This window comes from Salvelinus alpinus, chromosome 3, assembly GCF_045679555.1.
Source record: "Salvelinus alpinus chromosome 3, SLU_Salpinus.1, whole genome shotgun sequence".
NCBI lineage: Eukaryota > Metazoa > Chordata > Actinopteri > Salmoniformes > Salmonidae > Salvelinus > Salvelinus alpinus.
In genome coordinates, this window is record NC_092088.1 from 49,735,025 (window position 1) to 49,755,227 (window position 20,203).

At 41.8% G+C, this 20,203-nt stretch overlaps 1 protein-coding gene across 2 annotated transcripts in view; it reads left to right on the forward strand.

The window, feature by feature from the left end:
• LOC139570882 (protocadherin-15-like) overlaps nt 1-20,203 on the forward strand; it is a 276,263-nt gene that overhangs the window by 23,439 nt on the left and 232,621 nt on the right. For both annotated transcript variants that reach the window (XM_071393180.1, XM_071393179.1), the window contains exon 2: nt 17,123-17,241. In XM_071393180.1, the coding sequence (XP_071249281.1) occupies nt 17,148-17,241 (94 nt within the window). In that variant the 5' untranslated portion in view covers nt 17,123-17,147. The remainder of the gene's footprint in view (nt 1-17,122; nt 17,242-20,203) is intronic.

A 20,203-nucleotide genomic window follows, 5' to 3' on the forward strand; every position in this document is an offset into this window, starting at 1 on the left:
AATTCATTCCGATTTTCCGTAGCATTTTGTTTTGTACAGTATATTACAGTCAATTTTACAGTGTTGTACTGTGTCATTACACTTTGATGCTTTTACTTGATTGTGTGATGTAATGTATAATTGTGTGTTGTACTCATTCAATTGAAAATGTGATTAAGGTTTAGAAATACCTTCCTTTTTGATTATCTGTTCAGTTTCGTACTAAGCATTGTGAACATTTACCATATACTTGTGAAAATTGCACCAAAGCGATTGAGAAAAACTGTTATATTGAGTTCATTATAATCTGGGTGGATTGAGCACTGAATGCTGATTGACTGAAAGCCATGGTATACCACGGGTATTACAAAACATGTATTTTTACCCTTCTAATTACGTTGGTAACCAGTTTATAATACCAATAAGGCACTTCTGGGGTTTGTGATATATGGCCAATATACCACGACTAAGGGCTGTGTCCAGGCACTCCGCGTTGTGTCGTGCATAAAAACAACCCATAGCCGTGGTATATAGCCCATATAGAGTGTCTTCGGAAAGTTTTCAGTATTTGTTCCAACCTTATTCTAAAATTGCTTAAATTGTTTTTATTTCCCTAATCAATCTACACACAATACCCCACAATGACAAAGAAAAACTGTTTATTTATTTTTGGGAACATTTATTTTAAAAAATGTAATAAATGAAATATCACATCTATATATCTATTCAGATCCTTTACTCAGTACAATGTTAAAGCACCTTTGGCAGCGATTACAGCATTGAGTCTTCTTGGGTATGATGCTACAGTACACCTGTAATTGCGGAGTTTCTCCCATTCTTCTCTGCATATCCTCTCAAGCTCTGTCAGGTTGGATGGGGAGCATTGCTGCACAGCTATTTTCAGGTCTCTCCAGAGATGTTCGATCGGGTTCAAGTCCGGGCTCTGGCTGGGCCACTCAAGGACATTCAGAAACTTGTCCCAAAGTCACTCCTGCATTGTCTTGGCTGTGTGCTTAGGGTCATTGTCCTGTTGGAATGTGAACCTTCACTCCTGTCTGAGGTCCTGAGCGCTCTGGAGCAGGTTTTCATTAAGGATCTCTATGTACTTTGCTCCGTTCATCTTTGCTTCGATCCTGACTAGTCTCCCTGCCGGTAAAAAACATCCCCACAGCATGATGCTGCCAACATCATGCTTCACCGTAGGGATGGTGCCAGGTTTCCTCCAGACGTGACGCTTGGCATTCATGCCAAAGAGTTCAATCTTGATTTCATCAGACCAGAGAATCTTGTTTCTCATAGTCTGAGAGTTTTTAAGTGCCTTTTGGCAAACTCCAAGCAGGTTGTCATGTGCCTTTTTATTGATGAGTGGCTTCCGTCTGGCCAATCTACAATAAAGGCCTTATTGGTGGAGTGCTGCAGAGATGGTTGGTTGTCCTTCTGGAAGGGTCTCCCATCTCCACAGATTAACTCTGTAGCTCTGTCAGAGTGACCATCGGGGTCTTGGTCACCTCCAGGACCTAGGACCTTCTCCCCCAATTGCTCAGGTTGGCCAGGTTGCCAGCTCTAGGAAAAGTCTTGATGTTCCAAAATTCTTCCATTTAAGAATGATGGAGGCCACTGTGTTTTTGGGGACCTTCAATGCTGCAGATATATTTTGGTACCCTTCCCCAGATCTGTGCCTCGACATAATCCTGTCTCGGAGTTCAACGGACAATTGAAAAAAAGTAAAACAAAAGAAAGTGCACTTTGTTTGCAGTCTTTCCAGCTTCAGTTTGATGTGATTGTTTTAGCTGTGTTGATGGCTAGCTCCTCTGAACAACAGTGTCCAGACGAGTGAGCACATTTTCTATGCCAGGCAAAATTGTTATGGATGTATCCAAATTAATGTCACTAGAAAACAGCTTAAATAAATGCAAATGCAGCTACTATGCTGTTATTCTGGCTGCACTTTTTGACATGACTGTAAGTTAGGTGTAGTCAGCTAGCTAGCTAGCAGGCAAGGGATAAGAACGTTGCCAGCCAGTATGGCAATGGAACATTTAGAATGAATGACTGGGTCGTGTCCATATATACAGAACAAAAAGACTGAACGACCAGCAGGCTTGGGTAGCAACCCTAGATTTGTGTCGGGACTATATCTTGTGGAAGGATGAAATAGTATGAATACATTTATCAAAATAACGTTTTTAATGAAAATATGTCAATCATTACTTGAATATGTTGGTCACCCGTTGTATAAAAGTGATAATGCCCTTGAAACCAGTGTTTGGAGGATGTATTGGCATGGTTTGCCGGCCCTCAACTTCGTCCCGGGCCTAACACCTGTGCCAATATTTCCTCCAAACACTGGCTTCTCTGGCATTATCACTTAATTATACATTGCAACCATACCAGTCAACTAGCTAGTTTGCCTATTGACATGCGTCTCCTGTAGCCATTATGGGCAGCTAAACTGTTCATGCAATGTCATTGCTACAGCATGTTTAACCATCTATTTCACATTGCATTTGATGATTATTAGCCTAGAAGGAATCTGTTGATCGTGAAGAACGACAACAGCCTCTATATGTCAAAAGAGCTTTTTGAAAAGTCTCTCTGTAACCATGATGCACCTAAAAAGTAATGATTGCTTTTCAACAGGGGTTAATTGTACATTTCCCGTTAATTATATATGTCCTGGGCTGCTTGATTTTACTGTTGCTTTAAATTAAGTGGTTTTGATGCTTCATTTCCTTTGATGCTTCAATGCCTTCTTACATAATGTGATTATGACGCTATCCATAGATGTATTCCTGCCCACTCCTTTCTGAGCGAACATTGTTCACAGAACAATTGTTTAACCAGCTATTATATAGTGACTGCTAGGGTCACAATTTCAAGCATTCTTCGTTTGAAGTATCGGTAATTTAAACAATGATGCTTAGTTGGAAACCTTTTCTCCTCACAAAGAGTTATTGGCGATTACAAGACGCTGACTTCCACAGCAAGTTTAAGCCACACATTAAGTAGAGGAAATCTCACCAGAAGTAAAAGGTTATTTGTTCGGAGTCAGCAGTTAATGTTCAACGCCCATTGTAGTGAGCTGAGTGCCTTGTGACATGGATCCTTGGCCTACATTTGGATGCAAAGCAGTGAGCCAGACAGGCACCCACATGGGTTTAGCTCCAAAGTGTTTTGAGCTTTGAAACATGGTCATAAGATGAATCAGACGGCGCGATTAAAAACCTCAGAGATCTGCAGCTCTCTCAGTGAATTACAGAAAATTTAAGTTTATATATTTTTCCCCCAGCAGAAACTAAACATTGTTTTGTGTTGCATCTTATATAACCTTATATAACTCCCAAAATAACTGTTTGTGGAGCGGTTATAACTGTTTGTGGAGCGTTAAGAAAGGTTTAGAGGGCCGTAGGGCTCTAGTGACTTTCCATGCGGGGTCAAGCTTTACTGTAGACTATTGCTCTAATATCTGTTTGCTTTTTGCGTTTCACTTCAGTATCCCAGGATGTTGTCTCATGATGTTGAGAGCAACACCTATCCCACTCATATTTATAGAATTGCTTATCAACTATGACACCAGTGCTAGAGCTATCTAGTATTGGAATGAGCACTTAAAAGCTATGGTGGAGAAGCATGAGGCACACACACACACACACACACACTTCCCCTCTCTCTCTCGTGCTTTCTCTCACACTCACACTCAGGATGATTATGTCTATTCTGCTATCGCTGTAAAATAAAAACATAGCACCAACAAGCACAGTAGCTTTATCTTGTTCTATCCATTTGTCTATTATAATAAACATGAGAGCACTCGTGGCCCATATTATAGTTTTAATTTGCTGTCGTGAGGACTGTAAAGCACATAATGGTGTTAATTCTGTCCCATATTAGAGTCACTCAGCGGCATCAGAAACACAGAGGAATAACTATGATTTTGATTTTCACCGCACTCAGCATTTAACACTTTCCAGTCCAGAAGTCTGTTTATGGCTGCCACTTTAACTTAAAAGGCATGATTAAGCTTATCTTCCTGCACCTTTCTGTTTTGTTGGCCTGTCTCTGTTACCTATTCACTAGGCACATGTATTATACATATATATATATATATATTTATTTTTTTAACTAGTCAGTTAAGAACAAATTCTTATTTATAATGATGGCCTACCCCGGATGACCCTGGGCCAAATTTGCGCAGCCCTATGGGTCTCCCAATCACAGCCGGATATGATACAGCCTGGATTCAAACCAGGGACTGTAGTGACACCTCTTGCACTGAGATGCAGTTCCTTAGACCGCTGCACCACTTTTTTTGTGTTAAAAGTGTTGCATATAGACTGATTTTTGGTACCATATGTTGTTTTCTTGTACAGGTTTTATGACTTGCATATCTGCATGCATAATTGATTATGTGTTGTATTTCATTAATTAATTCACTTGATCAGGCATGTGACACAGTAGTGTGGAGTCTATCACTCACTGTGCTATGGGGAAGAGCTTGGGCTATAATTGTGGCTTATTTTAAACTGATGATTTTGCAATTCTCAATACCTGTCTCCAAGGGGACGAGTTTCAGATAAGCGATAATGGAGGGCAAACTTTCGAGGGAACGATCCTGGTAAATATTTTATATAAAACTCAAAGTAACTGACTGAAAGTCTGAGTGAGTTTACTTTAACATGAACAGTTAACTTCTCTGGGATATGTGGGACGGTAGCGTCCCACCTAACCAACAGCCAGTGAAATTGCAGGGCGCCAAATTCAAAACAACCGAAATCTCATAATTAAAATTCCTCAAACATACAAGTATTATACACCATTTTAAAGATAAACTTCTCGTTAATCCAGCCAAAGTGTCTGATTTCAAAAAGGATTTACGGCGAAAGCACACCTTGCGATTATGTTAGCCCAGTACATAGCCACAGAAAAACACAGCCATTTTTTCCAGCCAAAGAGAGGAGCAACAAAAAGCAGAAATAGAGTTAAAATGAATCACTAACCTTTGATGATCTTCATCAGATGACACTCATAGGACTTCATGTTACACAAGACATGTATATTTTGTTCAGTAAAGTTCACATTTATATCCAAAAATCTGAGTTTAGGCGGGACGCTACTGTCTCACTTGGCCAAAAGCCAGAGAAAATGCAGCGCGCCAAATTCAAATAAAATACTAGAAAAATCACATTTTCATTATATCACACATGAAAGATACCAAATTAAAGCTACACATGTTGTGAATCCAGCCAACATGTCTGATTTCAAATAGGCTTTTCGGCGAAAGCACACCAAACGATTATGTTAGGTCAGTACATAGCCACAGAAAAACACAGCCATTTTCCCAGCCAAAGATAGGAGTCACAAAAAGCAGAAATAGAGATAAAATGAATCACTAACCTTTGATGATCTTCATCAGATGACACTCATAGGACATCATGTTACACAATACATGTATGTTTTGTTCGATAATGTGCATATTTATATCCACAAATCTCGGTTTACATTGGCGCCATGTTCAGAAATGCCTCCAAAATATCCGGAGAAATTGCAGAGAGCCACGTCAAATAACAGAAATACTCATCATAAACTTTGACGAAAGATACATGTTTAACATAGAATTAATAGATACACTTGTTCTTAACCTATTTAATCCCATCGGTCACAATAGTGACCGTAAAAAACGTTTTCAGTTATAAGGCTCTAAAAATGTTACTGAATGATCTATCAATGTATTTCCAGCAAATATTGAAATAATAAAGGGTCTCAATGAAAGATGTGCAGTGTCACATGTTTACTGTGAATTGTCACATGACCAGAGCTGTTTACTTCCTGGTTGCACCATGAGAAGAGGATGACTGCATCAAAGCTCCCAAACAAAAGGTTAGTAAAGTATGTTAACATAAAGTTAGGACAATTTTTTTTGGTACACATCATCTTTAAGGTGTCTAGTATTGATACATTCATTTGCAATTACTCAACTTTGTTCAGTGTGGTCATAGAATGTGTAAACATGTTGACGGCAACAATAGTGACCGGCGGGATAACACAGTGCGTCTAGGTATACACATAGTTATACACATACATAGTTCTTGTTCTACCTAACTTTCTACTCTACTCTGTTCTTTTTTTTAGTTTCACTTTGAGTCAAGTTCTGGATATGTTGGATCTAGGTGACTGCCCAGACAAGGCATGCAACATTGCAGTTATCCCTCAAAATGAGAAAGATGCTGTCCTGAGTGATTGTGATAGCGATGGGTCAGATATGGACTATGGACAGGCCATTTGCCAGTCAGGCTGTTGAATGCATATCCTGAACATATGCAAACAGATCATGACAGGAACAACGTTATCAGAGATGATGACCTACCCCTCATCCCCCCCCATCCACAACCTCCCCCACCCCCCTCCATTGTTGATAATGAAGAGCCAAGGGCCTCTACCCGCCAGAGGGTCCAGTCAGAAGAGCCAAGGGCCTCTACAAGCCATAGGGGTCAGCCAGAAGAGCCAAGGGAAAAGCTGTAGGTGGTCAAAAATAAAGATTGAGTGTTCAAACGATCGAAGAGGCCTGCCACTGATGTGATTCCAAAACACATAGTATACAGCCCAAATATGAAAAAGTTTGGCACGAAACCACTGAGCCACGGAAGGAGATCTTTACTGGCTGCTACTGTTGAAGATCAGGCAAGATATGACAAAACTTCTCACTGGCCAATCAAGACGATGCACCGGTTCCAGAGAAGTCGTCATTGTGACAAACGTACTACCTATGCATGTGAGAAATGCAAAGCGCCACTGCACATTGAGTGCTTCAAGACATACCATGGACAGTAGAAAACGAGATAAGATCGAATGAAAAAGGGCTGAAAAAGACAATAAAAGACAAAATAGAAAAGTCGATAAAGGGTGAGGAGAAGCAATACAACGGACTCTAGGAAGAAAAGAAAAGTCGACGAAAAAGACGATACAGTATGATATACCGTATATATATATAAGCACTCATTGTGCAGTGGTGCTTTTTAAATATATATATATATATATATATATATATATATATAATTGTATTTTGTTCAGTGTAGGCCTCTACTTGAATGCATATTCTACAGGCTACCTCTATCCTAAATGTTACCTTTATGTTCAGTGGGAATGAATCACACGACTGCTATACAGTTGTTAGTGAATGTTGCACTAAAATGTCACAATGACAATGTTACAATGAATATTGCACTAAAGTACAAGTTCAAATGTTACAATAAAGTTACAATATTAATGTTTCAATACATGTTGCACTAAAGTAACAATGTTACAATAAAGTAACAATGTTGAAATACATTGATGGTTGTTTTTTTGTCTTTGCTCTCAGTATTCATAACGTGTTGTATAAGGGTTTTTGATGTGTAAAATAGTCACACTAGAACGTGACGGGGCATTCTAGTGGCAATGCTGGGGACTGCTAGTGACAGAGTTTTAAATGTGTTAATAACTGGGTTGGGATTTATAAGAACTTTGATAACTGCATAGGAGAAATATGTTAATTTAGTATACCTAACATTATCCCACCGGTCACAATTGTGACCGACCATAAAACACACTTTTTCACCTACTTTTCCATTAAAATTTCAAAAAAGAATGATTGATTACTTCAAAGGGTTACTAATGACACTTGATTTGGATATTTTCATGTCTGGGAAAAATTCGGGATTAAATGGGTTAATGCAACCGCTGTGTCAGATTTCAAAAAAACTTTACGGAAAAAGCACACCATGCAATAATCTGAGACGGCGCTCAGATATAACAACATTTCTCCGCCATGTTGGAGTCAACAGAAATACGAAATTACATCATAAATATTCCCTTACCTTTGATGATCTTCATCAGAATGCACTCCCAGGAATCCTAGTTCCACAATAAATTGTTGTTGTTCGATAACGTCCATTACTTATGTCCAAGTAGCTACTTTTGCTAGCATGTTTATTACACATGTCCAAACGCTCGCGCAGATCCAGGCGAACGTCGGACGAAAACTTCAAAAAGTTATATTACAGGTCGAATAAACTTGTCAAACTAAGTAGAGAATCAATCTTCAGGATTTTATCATAAATATTAAATAACGTTCCAACCGGAGAATTCCTTTGTGTCTACAGAAGTAATGGAACGCAAGGCGATATCATTTGGAATGCGCATGACCAAGAACTGGCACTCTGCCAGACCACTGACTGAAACACCTCCCATCCGGCCCCACATCACAGTAGAGGCTTCATTCAACGTTCTACAGACTGTTGACATCTAGTGGAAGGCGTAGGAAGTGCAAACAGATCCACATCTTACTGGGATTTGAATAGGCGATGAGTTGAAAATCGACCAGCCTCAGAATTCTCACTTCCTGTTTGGATTTTTTCTCTGGTTTTTGCCTGCCATATGAGTTCTGTTATACTCACAGACATCATTCAAACAGTTTTAGAAACGTCAGAGTGTTTTCTATCCAATAGTAATAATAATATGCATATATTAGCATCTGGGACAGAGTAGGAGGCAGTTCACTCTGGGCATGCTATTCATCCAAAAGTTAAAATGCTGCACCCTGCCACAAAGAAGTTTAAGATACTGGTAAATCTTTTGAAGGATCATTAACAATGGTTTTCATCTCCTACCATTTTTAATTCTCAGAGGTTCTAGTATCCAGCCCGTTGTCCTATTTAGGGACAGTCCCAGACACGCCAGGCCATTTTATTCAAATGGGATTACATCAATTGGCTGCCAGCAGAGGGGATATTAGATTATACAGGTAGCGAGAATGTTAGATCAGTTTTTCAATCCTTTCATGTTCAATGTAAAGATATAATTCCGTTTTATGAAGACACTTTCGACACTCAGAAGCAGAAAAGAGCTAGTCGGGGGGGATAATATCTGATGAAAGAGAGAAGGAGTTGAGAAGCTGTTCCTATTTTATTTCAGAGGGCTCCTACCCTTGCTGGATAAAGCCCAGATTTGTCAGTCTCCATATAATCCATAACTGGATTACAGTTATGGATCCTCGGCACAATCAGTTTGATCTCTCTGCTTCACTTATTCCAGCCACAGAAATCTCCTACAAGAGATACTGACTCGTTAGGTGCTTAAAAATGTGGGTTCCTCTAGGATTCTTTTGGAAGGGTGATAAAACTATCTGGGACCATAATGACTCTTTAGTGATATTTTAAATGTTGGGTGAGGCGGCTAATTTTAATATTTGGGGGCGTAGTAACCGTGAGTGAGAGTTTCATTCCAGTTTGTCTAATGCATTGTGTTATGCCATTACCTACAATATATGACTTTGGCAAGTGATGGTATCTTGTGAAAGACTCACATGCCCTTGTGTTGAATGGCTGACTAAATCGGTAAGTGGTTCTCAATTCTCTCCTCAGAGTCCCCCAGCTGTTCCAGAGGTAGCTCTTTTATATTTTAGTCATTTAACAGATGCTCTTATACAGAGTGACTAACAGTTAGTTATATTCATCTTAGGTGGGACAACCACATATCACAGTAAGTACATGTTTTCTCATTAAAGTAGCTACCAGCAAGGTCAAAGCTAGTAAGGGGGGTCAAGTGCGAGTGTTTGTGAACAACATTTTATTTTTGTGGTGAGAGGAGGGTTAGGTGGGATTATTCATTATACTCTTTGAAGAGGTAGGGTTTCAGTTGTTTTTGGAAGATGGGCGGGGACTCTGCTGTCCTTGCATCAGGGGGAAGATGGACAGGGACTCTGCTGTCCTAGCTTCAGGGGGAAGATGGACAGGGACTCTGCTGTCCTAGCTTCAGGGGGAAGATGGACAGGGACTCTGCTGTCCTAGCTTCAGGGGGAAGATGGACAGGGACTCTGCTGTCCTAGCTTCAGGGGGAAGATGGACAGGGACTCTGCTGTCCTAGCTTCAGGGGGAAGATGGACAGGGACTCTGCTGTCCTAGCTTCAGGGGGAAGATGGACAGGGACTCTGCTGTCCTAGCTTCAGGGGGAAGCTGGTTCCACCATTGGGGTGCAAGGCAAGAGAAGCGCTTGGACTTTGCTGAGCGGGAGCTGCAATTCCATAGGGGTGGGAGGGCGAAGAGACCAGAGTTGGCAGAATGGAGTGCTCGGGTAGGGGTGTAGGGTTTCGGCATAGTCTGAAGGTATGGAGGGGCAGTTCCTCTTGCTGCTCCGTAGGCAAGTACCATAGTTTTGTAGTGGATGCAAGCTTCGACTGGAAGTCAGTGGAGTGTGCAGAGGAGCGGGGTGACATGAAAATTTAGGAAGGTTGAAACCAGGCTGGCTGCTGTGTTCTGGATAAGTTGCAGGGGTTTGATGGCACAAGCGGGGAGCCCAGCCAACAGCGAGTTGCAGTAGTCTAGACAGGAGATGACAAGTGCCTGGATTAGGACCTGCACCGCTTCCTGTGCGGAGTAAGGTCGTACTCTACGGATGTTGTAGAGCATGAACCTGCAAGTTTCAATATTTTAATGTCACATTCAGAAGTACAGTGAAATGCCTTTCTTGCAAACTCAAAACCCAACAATGCAATAATCAATACTAGAAAAAAAAACATGAGAAATAAGAAGAAATATGAAGAACACAATAAGTAAGCATACTATATATAGGGTCAGTTCAAATACCATATTTACAATTTGCAGGAATACTGGAGTGATGGAGGTAGATTTGTATAGGGGTAAGGTGACTAAGCAACAGGATACAAGATAAACAGAGTAGCAGCAGTTTGTATGTGAGTAGGATGTCATGTGTGTAGAGTCAGTATAAATTGTAGCTGTATTGTTAGAGAGGGGTAAAGATAAAAGGGGGGTATGTTCATAGACAAAACAAAGAAGGCCTTTAAATGACCAATAATCTTCTCTGCAAAATGTAAATTGTCCCACACAAAATCAATACAGTTCAAACGACAATAACTCACGCTAACTCCCTTTAACTAAAATGTGACATAAAATATGACTTGCAGGGGACTAACAGTTAAAAGGAGCGCATAGGAAAAAAACAAAGTCTGATGCAGTGAAAAGCACTTGAGCGATAGAGGGAAAATGAGAGAGAGAGGGGGTCTTAGCTGTTGACTTCAGGCTTGCAGTTGCACTGTCGGTCCGTCTGATACACATGGTGGTTTGTTGGTTTGTTTTTCAAAGCTTCCCAACAATGTTCCCAACTACTCCATGTGAACAATGACAGGAGCGGTCCCAAAAGATTACAATCACGAGAGCGGTAATCCCGGCGATCGACTTAAACACTTTCCAACTAAACTGAAAATAAACAAGATTTATCCAGAGTTGCAGACACTGTCAAACTGCAGTGCCGACTGAGAGCTCTGAGCCATCTATATTTCCACCTTCCTGATTGCTGATGCACTTTTAAAGTGGCAGTGCACGGTGAAGGCGCCGTGCAGGATTTTGCCACAAAATGTATGTGCATATTATCTTTGAGTGAGCAGATGATGGAGTGAATGTATGTGTGATTGTGTAGGGTCCTGTGAGTGTGCATAGAAACAATGCAAAAACTAAAAGAAAAGATACAAGTTTAACTCAGATGGTCCGTGTAGGCATTTTGTTAGCTATTTATCAGTCTTATTGCTTGGGGGTAGAAGCTGTTCAAGAGCCTGTTGGTGCCAGATTGATGCACCGGTACCGCTTGCCGTGCAGAAGCAGAGAGAATAGTCTATGTAGGAGCGAGTCACTGCTTTGATGTTTGCAGAGAACAACAGGGTGTTGTCCGGGGTCAAGCCAAGGTTCTTTGCACCGTGATGGAGAGGTGTTGGAACGTGCAGACCTTCCCTGGGAGGAAGAGCAGCTCCGTCTTGTCGAGGTTGAGCTTGAGGTGATGGGCCAACATCCAAGCTGAGATATCTCCCAGGCACACAGAGATGCATGTCGCCACCTGGGTGTCAGAAGAGAGGAAGGAGAAAAGTAGTTGAGTGTCATCCACATAGCAATGATAGGAGAGACCATGTGACGATATGACGAAGCCGAGTGACTTGGTGTATAGAGAGAAGAGAAGAGGGCCTAGAACCGAGCACTGGGAGACACAAGTAGTGAGAGTACATGGTGCAGACACAGATCCTCTCCACGTCACCTGGTAGGAGCGGCCTGAGTGTGCAGATGGGAGGATTAAGAGGAGGATATCATGGTTCATGGTGTTGAAGGCAGCAGATAGATCTAGGAGGATGAGAACAGAGGAGAGAGGGTCAGCTTTGGCAGTGCGAAGAGCCTCCGTGACACAGAGAAGAGCAGTCTCCGTTGAGTGAACAGTTTTGAAGTCTGACTGGTTAGGGTCAAGCACATCGTTCTGAGAGAGATAGCAAGAGATTTGGTCAGAGACAGCACACTCAAGTGTTTTGGAAAGAAAATAAAGGCATACCAGTCTGTAGTTTTTGACGTCAGAGTAGTTGAGTGTTGGTTTCTTGAGGAGCGGAGCAACTCAGGTCATTTTGAAGTCAGAGGGAACACAGACAGTGGTCAGGGATGAATTGAGGGAAGTGAGGAATGGGAGAAGGTCTCCAGAGATGGTCTAGAGAAGGGAGGAGGTGATGGGGTCAAGCGGGCAGGTCGGACCTCACTATTCGCAGGATTTAATCTGGAGAGAGATGGGAGAAAGAGGTCAAGGCGTAGGGTAGTTATGTGTGAGTGGTACCAGTGGACTCAATAAGCTGAGTGAATGAGGAGCGGATGTCGTCAACCTTCTTTTCATAGTGGTTGACAAAGTCGTCACAGAGAGTGAGTAGGGAGGGGAGGGGCTGGAAGACTAAGGAGGGAGGAGAAGGTGGAAAAGAGTTCCCTAGGGTTAGAGGCAGAAGCTTGAAATTTAGAGCGATAGAAAGTGGTGCAGTGAATACAGAGGAAGAGAAGGTAGAGAGGAGGGAGTGAAAGGATGATTGGTCCTCTGGAAGTTTAGTTTAACTCGGCTGCTCGCAGCCCTGTTTTGTGAGTTCGCAACTCAACCACAGAGCAGGAGATAAGGGCCAAGCCGGCCAGGAGAAAAGGAGACAGTGTGAGTCATAGGATGCTGAAAGGAAGGAGAGTATGGTCGAAGAGGAGACAGGAGGAGAAGGATTTAGCAGAAGGGAGAGATGATAGGATAGAAGAGGAGAGAATAGTGGGATATAGAGAGCGAAGATTGCGACGGCGCATGACCATCTGGGTAGGGGCTGATTGGCTAAGGTTAGAGGAAAGGGACACAGAAAAGGAAACAAAGTAGTGATCAGAGACCTGGAGAGGGTTTGCAGTGAGATTAGTAGGCGAACAGCCTCTAGTAAAGATGAACTCAAGTGTATTGTCTGCCTTGTGAGTGGGAGGGGACTTAGAAAGGGTGAGGTCAAAAGAGGCAAGGAGGGGAAAGAGAGAGTTGTAAAGAAATTAATCGAAGGCAGAAGAGCGATGAGCCAGCGTCAGGAAATTCGTTTTTCAAGGTGTCAAGCTCATTGAGGAACTCTAAGGATACCTGGTGGGCAATATATGACAATAATGTTAAGCTTGAGTGGACAAGTGACAGTGACAGCATGGAATAAAAAAATAAATAAAAAAAACACCTAGGAGAAATGAGTAGCCCTGTTTAGCCCACCACTGCGATGACCAGATGTTCTCAGACTATGAGAGAAAACGTAGTCAGATGTAGAGAGAACAGCTGGAGTAGCAGTGTTCACTGGGATGAGCCATGTCTCCGTCAGACCCAAAAAGTCAAGGGACTGAAGGGCAGCATAGGCTTCGATGAACTTGGCGTTCTTGACCACAGATCGGCAGTTCCAAATGCTGCCAGAGACCAGGAATTCCACATGGGTTGTGTGCGCAGGGTAGACTAAATTAGAAGGGTTGCAGCCAAGGGGTGGGGGTCGTCTGTAAAGCTTACAGGGAGAGGAGTGAACAGGTATAGAAACACACATACACTACATGACCAAAAGTATGTGGACACCTGCTTGTCAAACATCTCATTCCAAAATCATGGGCATTAATATGGAGTTGGTCCCCCCTTTGCTGCTATAACAGCCTCCTCTCTTCTGATAAGGCTTTCCACTAGATGTTGGAATATTGTTGCAGGGACTTACATTCAGCCTCAAGAGCATTAGTGAAGTTGGGCACTGATGTTGGGCGATAAGGCCTTGCTCGCAGTCGGTGTTCCAATTCATCCCAAAGGTATTCGATGGGGTTGAGTTCAGGGCTCTGTGCAGGCCAGTCAAGTTCTTCCACACCAATCTTTGCAAACCATTTCTGTATGGATTTCACTTTGTGCACAGGGGCACTGTCATGCTGAAACAGGAAAGGGCCTTCCCCAAACTGTTGTCACAAAGTTGGAAGCACAGAATCATCTAGTATGTCATTGTATGCTGTAGCATTAAGATTTTAAGGGGCCTAGCCCGGGACCATAAAAAAAAGCCCCAGACCATTATTCCTTCTCCACCAAACTTTAAAGTTGGCGCTATAAATTCAGGCAGGTAGCGTTCTCCTGGCATCTACCAAACCCAGATTTGTCTGTCGGAATACCAGATGGTGAAGTGTGATTCATCACTCCAGAGAACGCGTTGCCACTGCTCCAGAGTCCAATGGCAGTGAGCTTTACACCACTTCAATCGACGCTTGGAATTGCACATGGTGATCTTAGGCTTGTGTGTGGCTGCTCGCCCATGGAAACCCATTTCATGAAGCTCCCGTCGAACAGTTCTTGTGCTGACGTGGCTTCCAGAGGCAGTTTGTAACTCGGTAGTGAGTGTTGCAACTGAGGACAGACAAGTTTTACGCGCACGCTTCAGCATTCGCAGTCCTGTTCTGTTAGCTTGTGTGGCCTACCACTTCGCGGCTGAGCCGTTGTTGCTCCTAGGAGTTTCCACTTCACAATAATAGCACTTACAGTTGACCGGGGCAGCTCTAGAAGGGCACAAATGTGGCAAACTGACTTGTTGGAAAAGGCGACATCCTATGACGGTGCACAATGAAAGTCACTGAGCTCTTCAGTAAGGCCATTCTATAGCCAATGTTTGTCTATGGAGATTGCATGGCTGTGTGTTTGATTTTATACACCTGCTTTTATACACCTTTCAACAACGGGTGTGACTGCAATAGCCAAATTGACTCATTTGAAGGGGTGTACACATACTTTTGTATAGTGTAGTTGCCAAAGAGATCATCACTTGATTCAACTGCTCAATTAACACAATAATAACACCTATGGACTTTTAACAATATAATATGGCTGACCAGAATAAAAAAAAAACTGTATGGTTCTTCAAAAGGATCTACAAATAACCTTTCAGATTGAGAATGATTCTTTATAGAATCATTCTCCATAAAGGTTCTATAAATAACAATAACAAAGGATCCTATATAGCCCCAAAATGGGTTGTAACCATTGCGGAACCCTTTTTTGGTGCTATATAGAATATTTTTTGATTGGTTCTTTATAGAACCTTAAATTGTTATTTATAACACCATACACATTCCAGTTCGAACATTATGAACATGGTTCTTTATTGGACCTTCAAAAAGGTCCAATAAATATAGCACCAAAAAGGGTTTCGCACTGGTTACAAACCAAAGAACCCCATCTGGTACTATTTAGAATCTTTATTTTTGTGTGTAGAGGATGAGAATCATGTTGTTTTTTAGTTTCCCCATATGTTGTCCTTTGTCCTTGTGTCTCATCCAAAGTAAAGGACATAGTTAAAGGATACACATTCAGTGTTCCATCATACCTTTTGGGTAGTTTTGTGATCAATTGTGATAAGCAAAGGAAGCTAAGGAGACAGGACATCAACCATCAACTCTCTCGTTGCACATCCATATTCCCCTTGTATGTTCCTGTCAGTATGTTCCTTTAGAGTCACAGTAAAACCTGGGTTGTGGCTAGAAACATGATCATTGCTTTGTCGACCTTGTGGGCCAGGAGAACATTCAGTTGAGTCACAATGCCTCCAAGTTTGTGCGCCTCTTCTCCTCTTCTCCTTCTCCTATCTCTTCTCCTATAGTCACATGGATGTATTTATCCTCATGAGGACAGGGAGGCTATGACAGTTAAGACTCAGATAGGAAGTCATCTGGGGAGAATCCTGAAAGATGGCCCTCCTCTCCAGGGTTCCTAGGCCCTGAAGTCTGGCTTCAAATGTCTCCTGATCAGCCCTGTTAAGAGAGATAGATGTTTGTGTGAAATGAACCTAGCTTCAAAAGGGAACACCACTGAGATGAGAGAGAGATGAAGAGGCAGAAAGAGAAAGAGGGAGAGAGAGAGAAAGAGAGAGAGAGAATAGGTTGTGGGAAAAAATGTGGAAGAAGAAGAAAGAAATGTGGAAGAAGAAAACAGCTGCATGGGTTTGCTCTCCATTTTCCCCTTGTGTAATCTGCTAGTTATATGTCAAATGTGTGTGTGTGTGCATGTGTGTCTGTCAGTTTCTGTGTCTGTTTGTCTTGGTGTCTGTATTTTGGGCTTGCAAGTGTGTGCGTAAGCATGTAATGTCCTGACAAATAATGTTTCTGTCAGGATGTGTGCTAAGATGACTGACAGAGATGCCGATTGTGTTAAACAGGCCATTGATATGGTCCAGGTGATACAGAACCTGTGACTGCTTGCCCTGGCACCGGTATGGTTTAAAAGCACATTTCCAGCTTATCTCCTTCCCCCAGAATAAGCCGACTGAGGAAGTTGTGACTCAAAATACCCTTGATAGACAAAAGCAAAAACACTTATATTCTTCTCTGAGACACCTTGTCTCTGTATAGGGAAATACATGTATGTTCTGAGTAATGTGCAATTTCAATCACATAGGTTACATACAGTGACAAGAACACACACTAGGTGGTCTACTGTGATAGTAGATGTCTACAGTGAGGACTTGAATAGATGCATTTACAATGTCTACAACTTACTGTGTTGGGATAATGTGATGTCTACCGAATTCACTCATGGTGACATAACCATGGGAACTCTACACACAGAATGTGAGCAGCACACACATTGCCGACACATGTGTCCCTGAATGAGCACAATGCAGTAACAACCGTGGGTGTTCTGTACGATGTATGTCTGTGTGTGTGCATGTATGTCTGTGTCAGTGTGTCTGTGTGCGTTGGACAGGTGTGTGCTGGACAGGGACATCTGCGGTCAAATGCGTTACCTCTGGCCAGTAAATTAAAAGTGTCTCTCTTTTCCTTCTGTCCAGGTGGGCAAGCAATAACGTTTGACAGATGATGCGACGGGGGTCCTGTCTCTTCAGATGGCTTGGGATAGACATGGCGCTTCTCTGTCTGGCCACCTACAGCTGGGCCCAGGACACAGAAGGTACAGTAGACGGACATGCCTTAAAGGGAAATTCCACCACTTTTCAACCTCATATTCATCATCTCCAGCACTAAACCAGTGTCTACAAATGTGAAACCAACATTTCTATGATCAATGGTTAAAAAATGCTTCTCTGTGACATAACAAGGGAGGGTACTTTCTTGCTCCCTACACCACTGCGAATCTGATAGTGTTTGAAAATCCCTGTTTTAAAATGTTTTTACTTTTGATGATGTCATCAGATTGAACTTTTTAACTTAATAATTTGTTCTACAAAATGGAGAAATGTGCTGTTTTCATATATGTTAACACAGGTATTGCACTGGAGATAATGAAAAATAAGTGCTTTTTAACGGCATATGTGAAGTAGGGTATTGTGACAGCAAATCAATACATTTTCATACAATTTACAATTAAGTGTCTATTCTATTCTATTTAGGATACATGGGTTCCGATACGATGCAGGAAAAATTTGGTGCAATTCGGTTTGATTAGAGCAGGTATTCCCAAACTGGGGTACTACCAGGGGCACTCGCAATGCCATTGGGGGTACGCCAAATAAAAATGTGATTCACATAAAAACATTTTTTTTTGCTTCCGCGTCCATAGAAACACATACCAGCTCTACTGGTAGTACTGCTACTACCAGCAGTACTACACCTACACCTGTCGACGACACAGGTTGTTCTGCTTCCATGAGCACATCCAATGCTAGCATCAGTAAGTCTACATTTGTTGTTAGCCCAGCTAGCATGGACACTGAGTTGTGAATCTGATGCAGCCGAAGAGCTACTGCCCCCTTACCCGGGAAAGCACCGAACAACAGACAGGGACGTTGGACCATCGAAGAGGCGCAAATATGATGAGAACTACATTGATTTGGGGTTCACTTATATTGGGAGCAGTGCCTTTCCTCAGCCACAGTGTTTTATATGTGCAAAAGTATTATCTCACAACTCGATGAAACATTCACTCTTGCGCAGACATTTAGAAACAAAACATGCCAATTTGAAAAATAAGCCACGGGAGTTTTTTGAGCGAGAATTAAGACGACTTTCGAGTAGTAAAAGCAACAGATATGGTGCGCTATCGAGTGGCTAGGACAGGCAAGCCCCATACTATTGTGGAGGACTTAATTCTTCCTGCTGCCGCGGATATGGCTTCATCAAACAACACTGTTTCACGACGCATCAGTGACATGGCAGGAGATGTTTTGAAAAAATTACCGCTTCGCATACAAGCCAGTGAATTCTATGCGTTACAGCTGGATGAGTCAACAGACGTGGCGGGCCTGGCACAGCTCCTGGTATATGTCCGTTACGTTTATGGGGGGTCAATTAAGGAAGTAATCCTCTTCTGCAAACCACTGGAAACCAGGACAACAGGAGAGGATATTTTTTAAGTACTGGACAGCTTTGTGACATCAAATGGACTTTGGTGGTCAAGATGTGTTGGTATCTGTACTGATGGCGCAAAAGAGGCTCTTGCTGTCAATGGAATGCCTGACAGCTTGAAAGACGTTTTGGACACTACAGTGAAAATGGTTAACTTTGTTTAAGCAAGGCCCCTGAACTCTCGTGTATTTTCTGCACTATACAATGATATGGGCAGCGAACATGTAATACGTTTACTACATACAGAAGTGCGCTGGTTATCAAGGGGCAAAGTATTGACATGTTTAAAAAAAAAAGAGAGACAGCTTAAAGTTTTCTTTACTGACCATATTTTCACTTGTCTGAATACTTTTGCAAGGCACTGTAGTGTAAGAGCCCAAAAACACGAAAAACAAAACGCCTGGAGTTTCAGCCTGTTCAGGTAGGATGGAATTTTTGGTCCACGACATGACATTACAATGTGATCTGATTGTTCTGACTGTTCTGACCAGTAAACAGTCATATTTTATTTAAGCGATAAGGTTTGAGAGGGTGTGGTACATGGCCAATATACCACGGCTAAGGGCTGTTCTTTTGCACAACGCAAAGCGGAGTGCCTGTATACAGCCCATAGCCGTGGTATATTGGCCATATTCCACAAACCCCCGAGGTGCCTTACTGCTATTATAAACTGGTTACCAACGTAACAAGAACAGTAAAAAGTACTTTTTTTGTCATGCCAATCAGCATTCAGGGCTTGACCCACCCAGTTTGTAATTGCATTTATACCATGGCATTGTTGAACACTCATTTCTGATTAGCTTGAAGGGCATTCTAGAGCGTGCCCTATTTCCCTATAACACATGGTATGTCAGCATGGTAGAATTCAATGGCTTTAGTTCATTCTTACATGTTCTATGTTTGAGCTGCTTTTGAAAGAAACATTTGAATTGAAAACTTTATTGGCATTGCTGAATTTGATTTTCATAAAAGCAAGCTAGGACTGATGGCTTAGTTAGCTAAACTAGCGAGTCTGTTTGTTTGGTTACCAAGGCAACTACTGTAGCTTTCTAGTAAACTTGCTAGCTTCTTCAGTGGATGTTGAACACATTTCTAGGTACAAATGTGTTAAATTATAGCCATGGTATGAAAGGGATAATCAACTTGGGGTTTTATGTGTCGTGTCTTTGGCTATGCCAGATTAAGTGATATCACATGCTATTCTATAAAATCGTTTCTCCGTAATTAATATTACCTGATTGAGCTAATCATGTAAATGTAATTAACTAGAGAGTCGGGCACCACAAAAGAATATTTATAGAGCTGTTATCTTCCGAATAAACTCTCAAAGACCTAGTAATATTTTACATCAATAGCAGTCAATATTAATCGTCACCTTAATTCAGTCTCATCTGAAAGTTGTAAATTCTTGGTTATCTTCACGAGCTCTGGCTAACAAGTTGAGTCAGCAATACAAAATTGGGTTTAATTATTTATTTACTAAATAGCTAACTAATCACACAGAATTACATATACACAGAATGAATCATACCTTGATTACACATTATGTCATAAAGGAAAACGTCCCT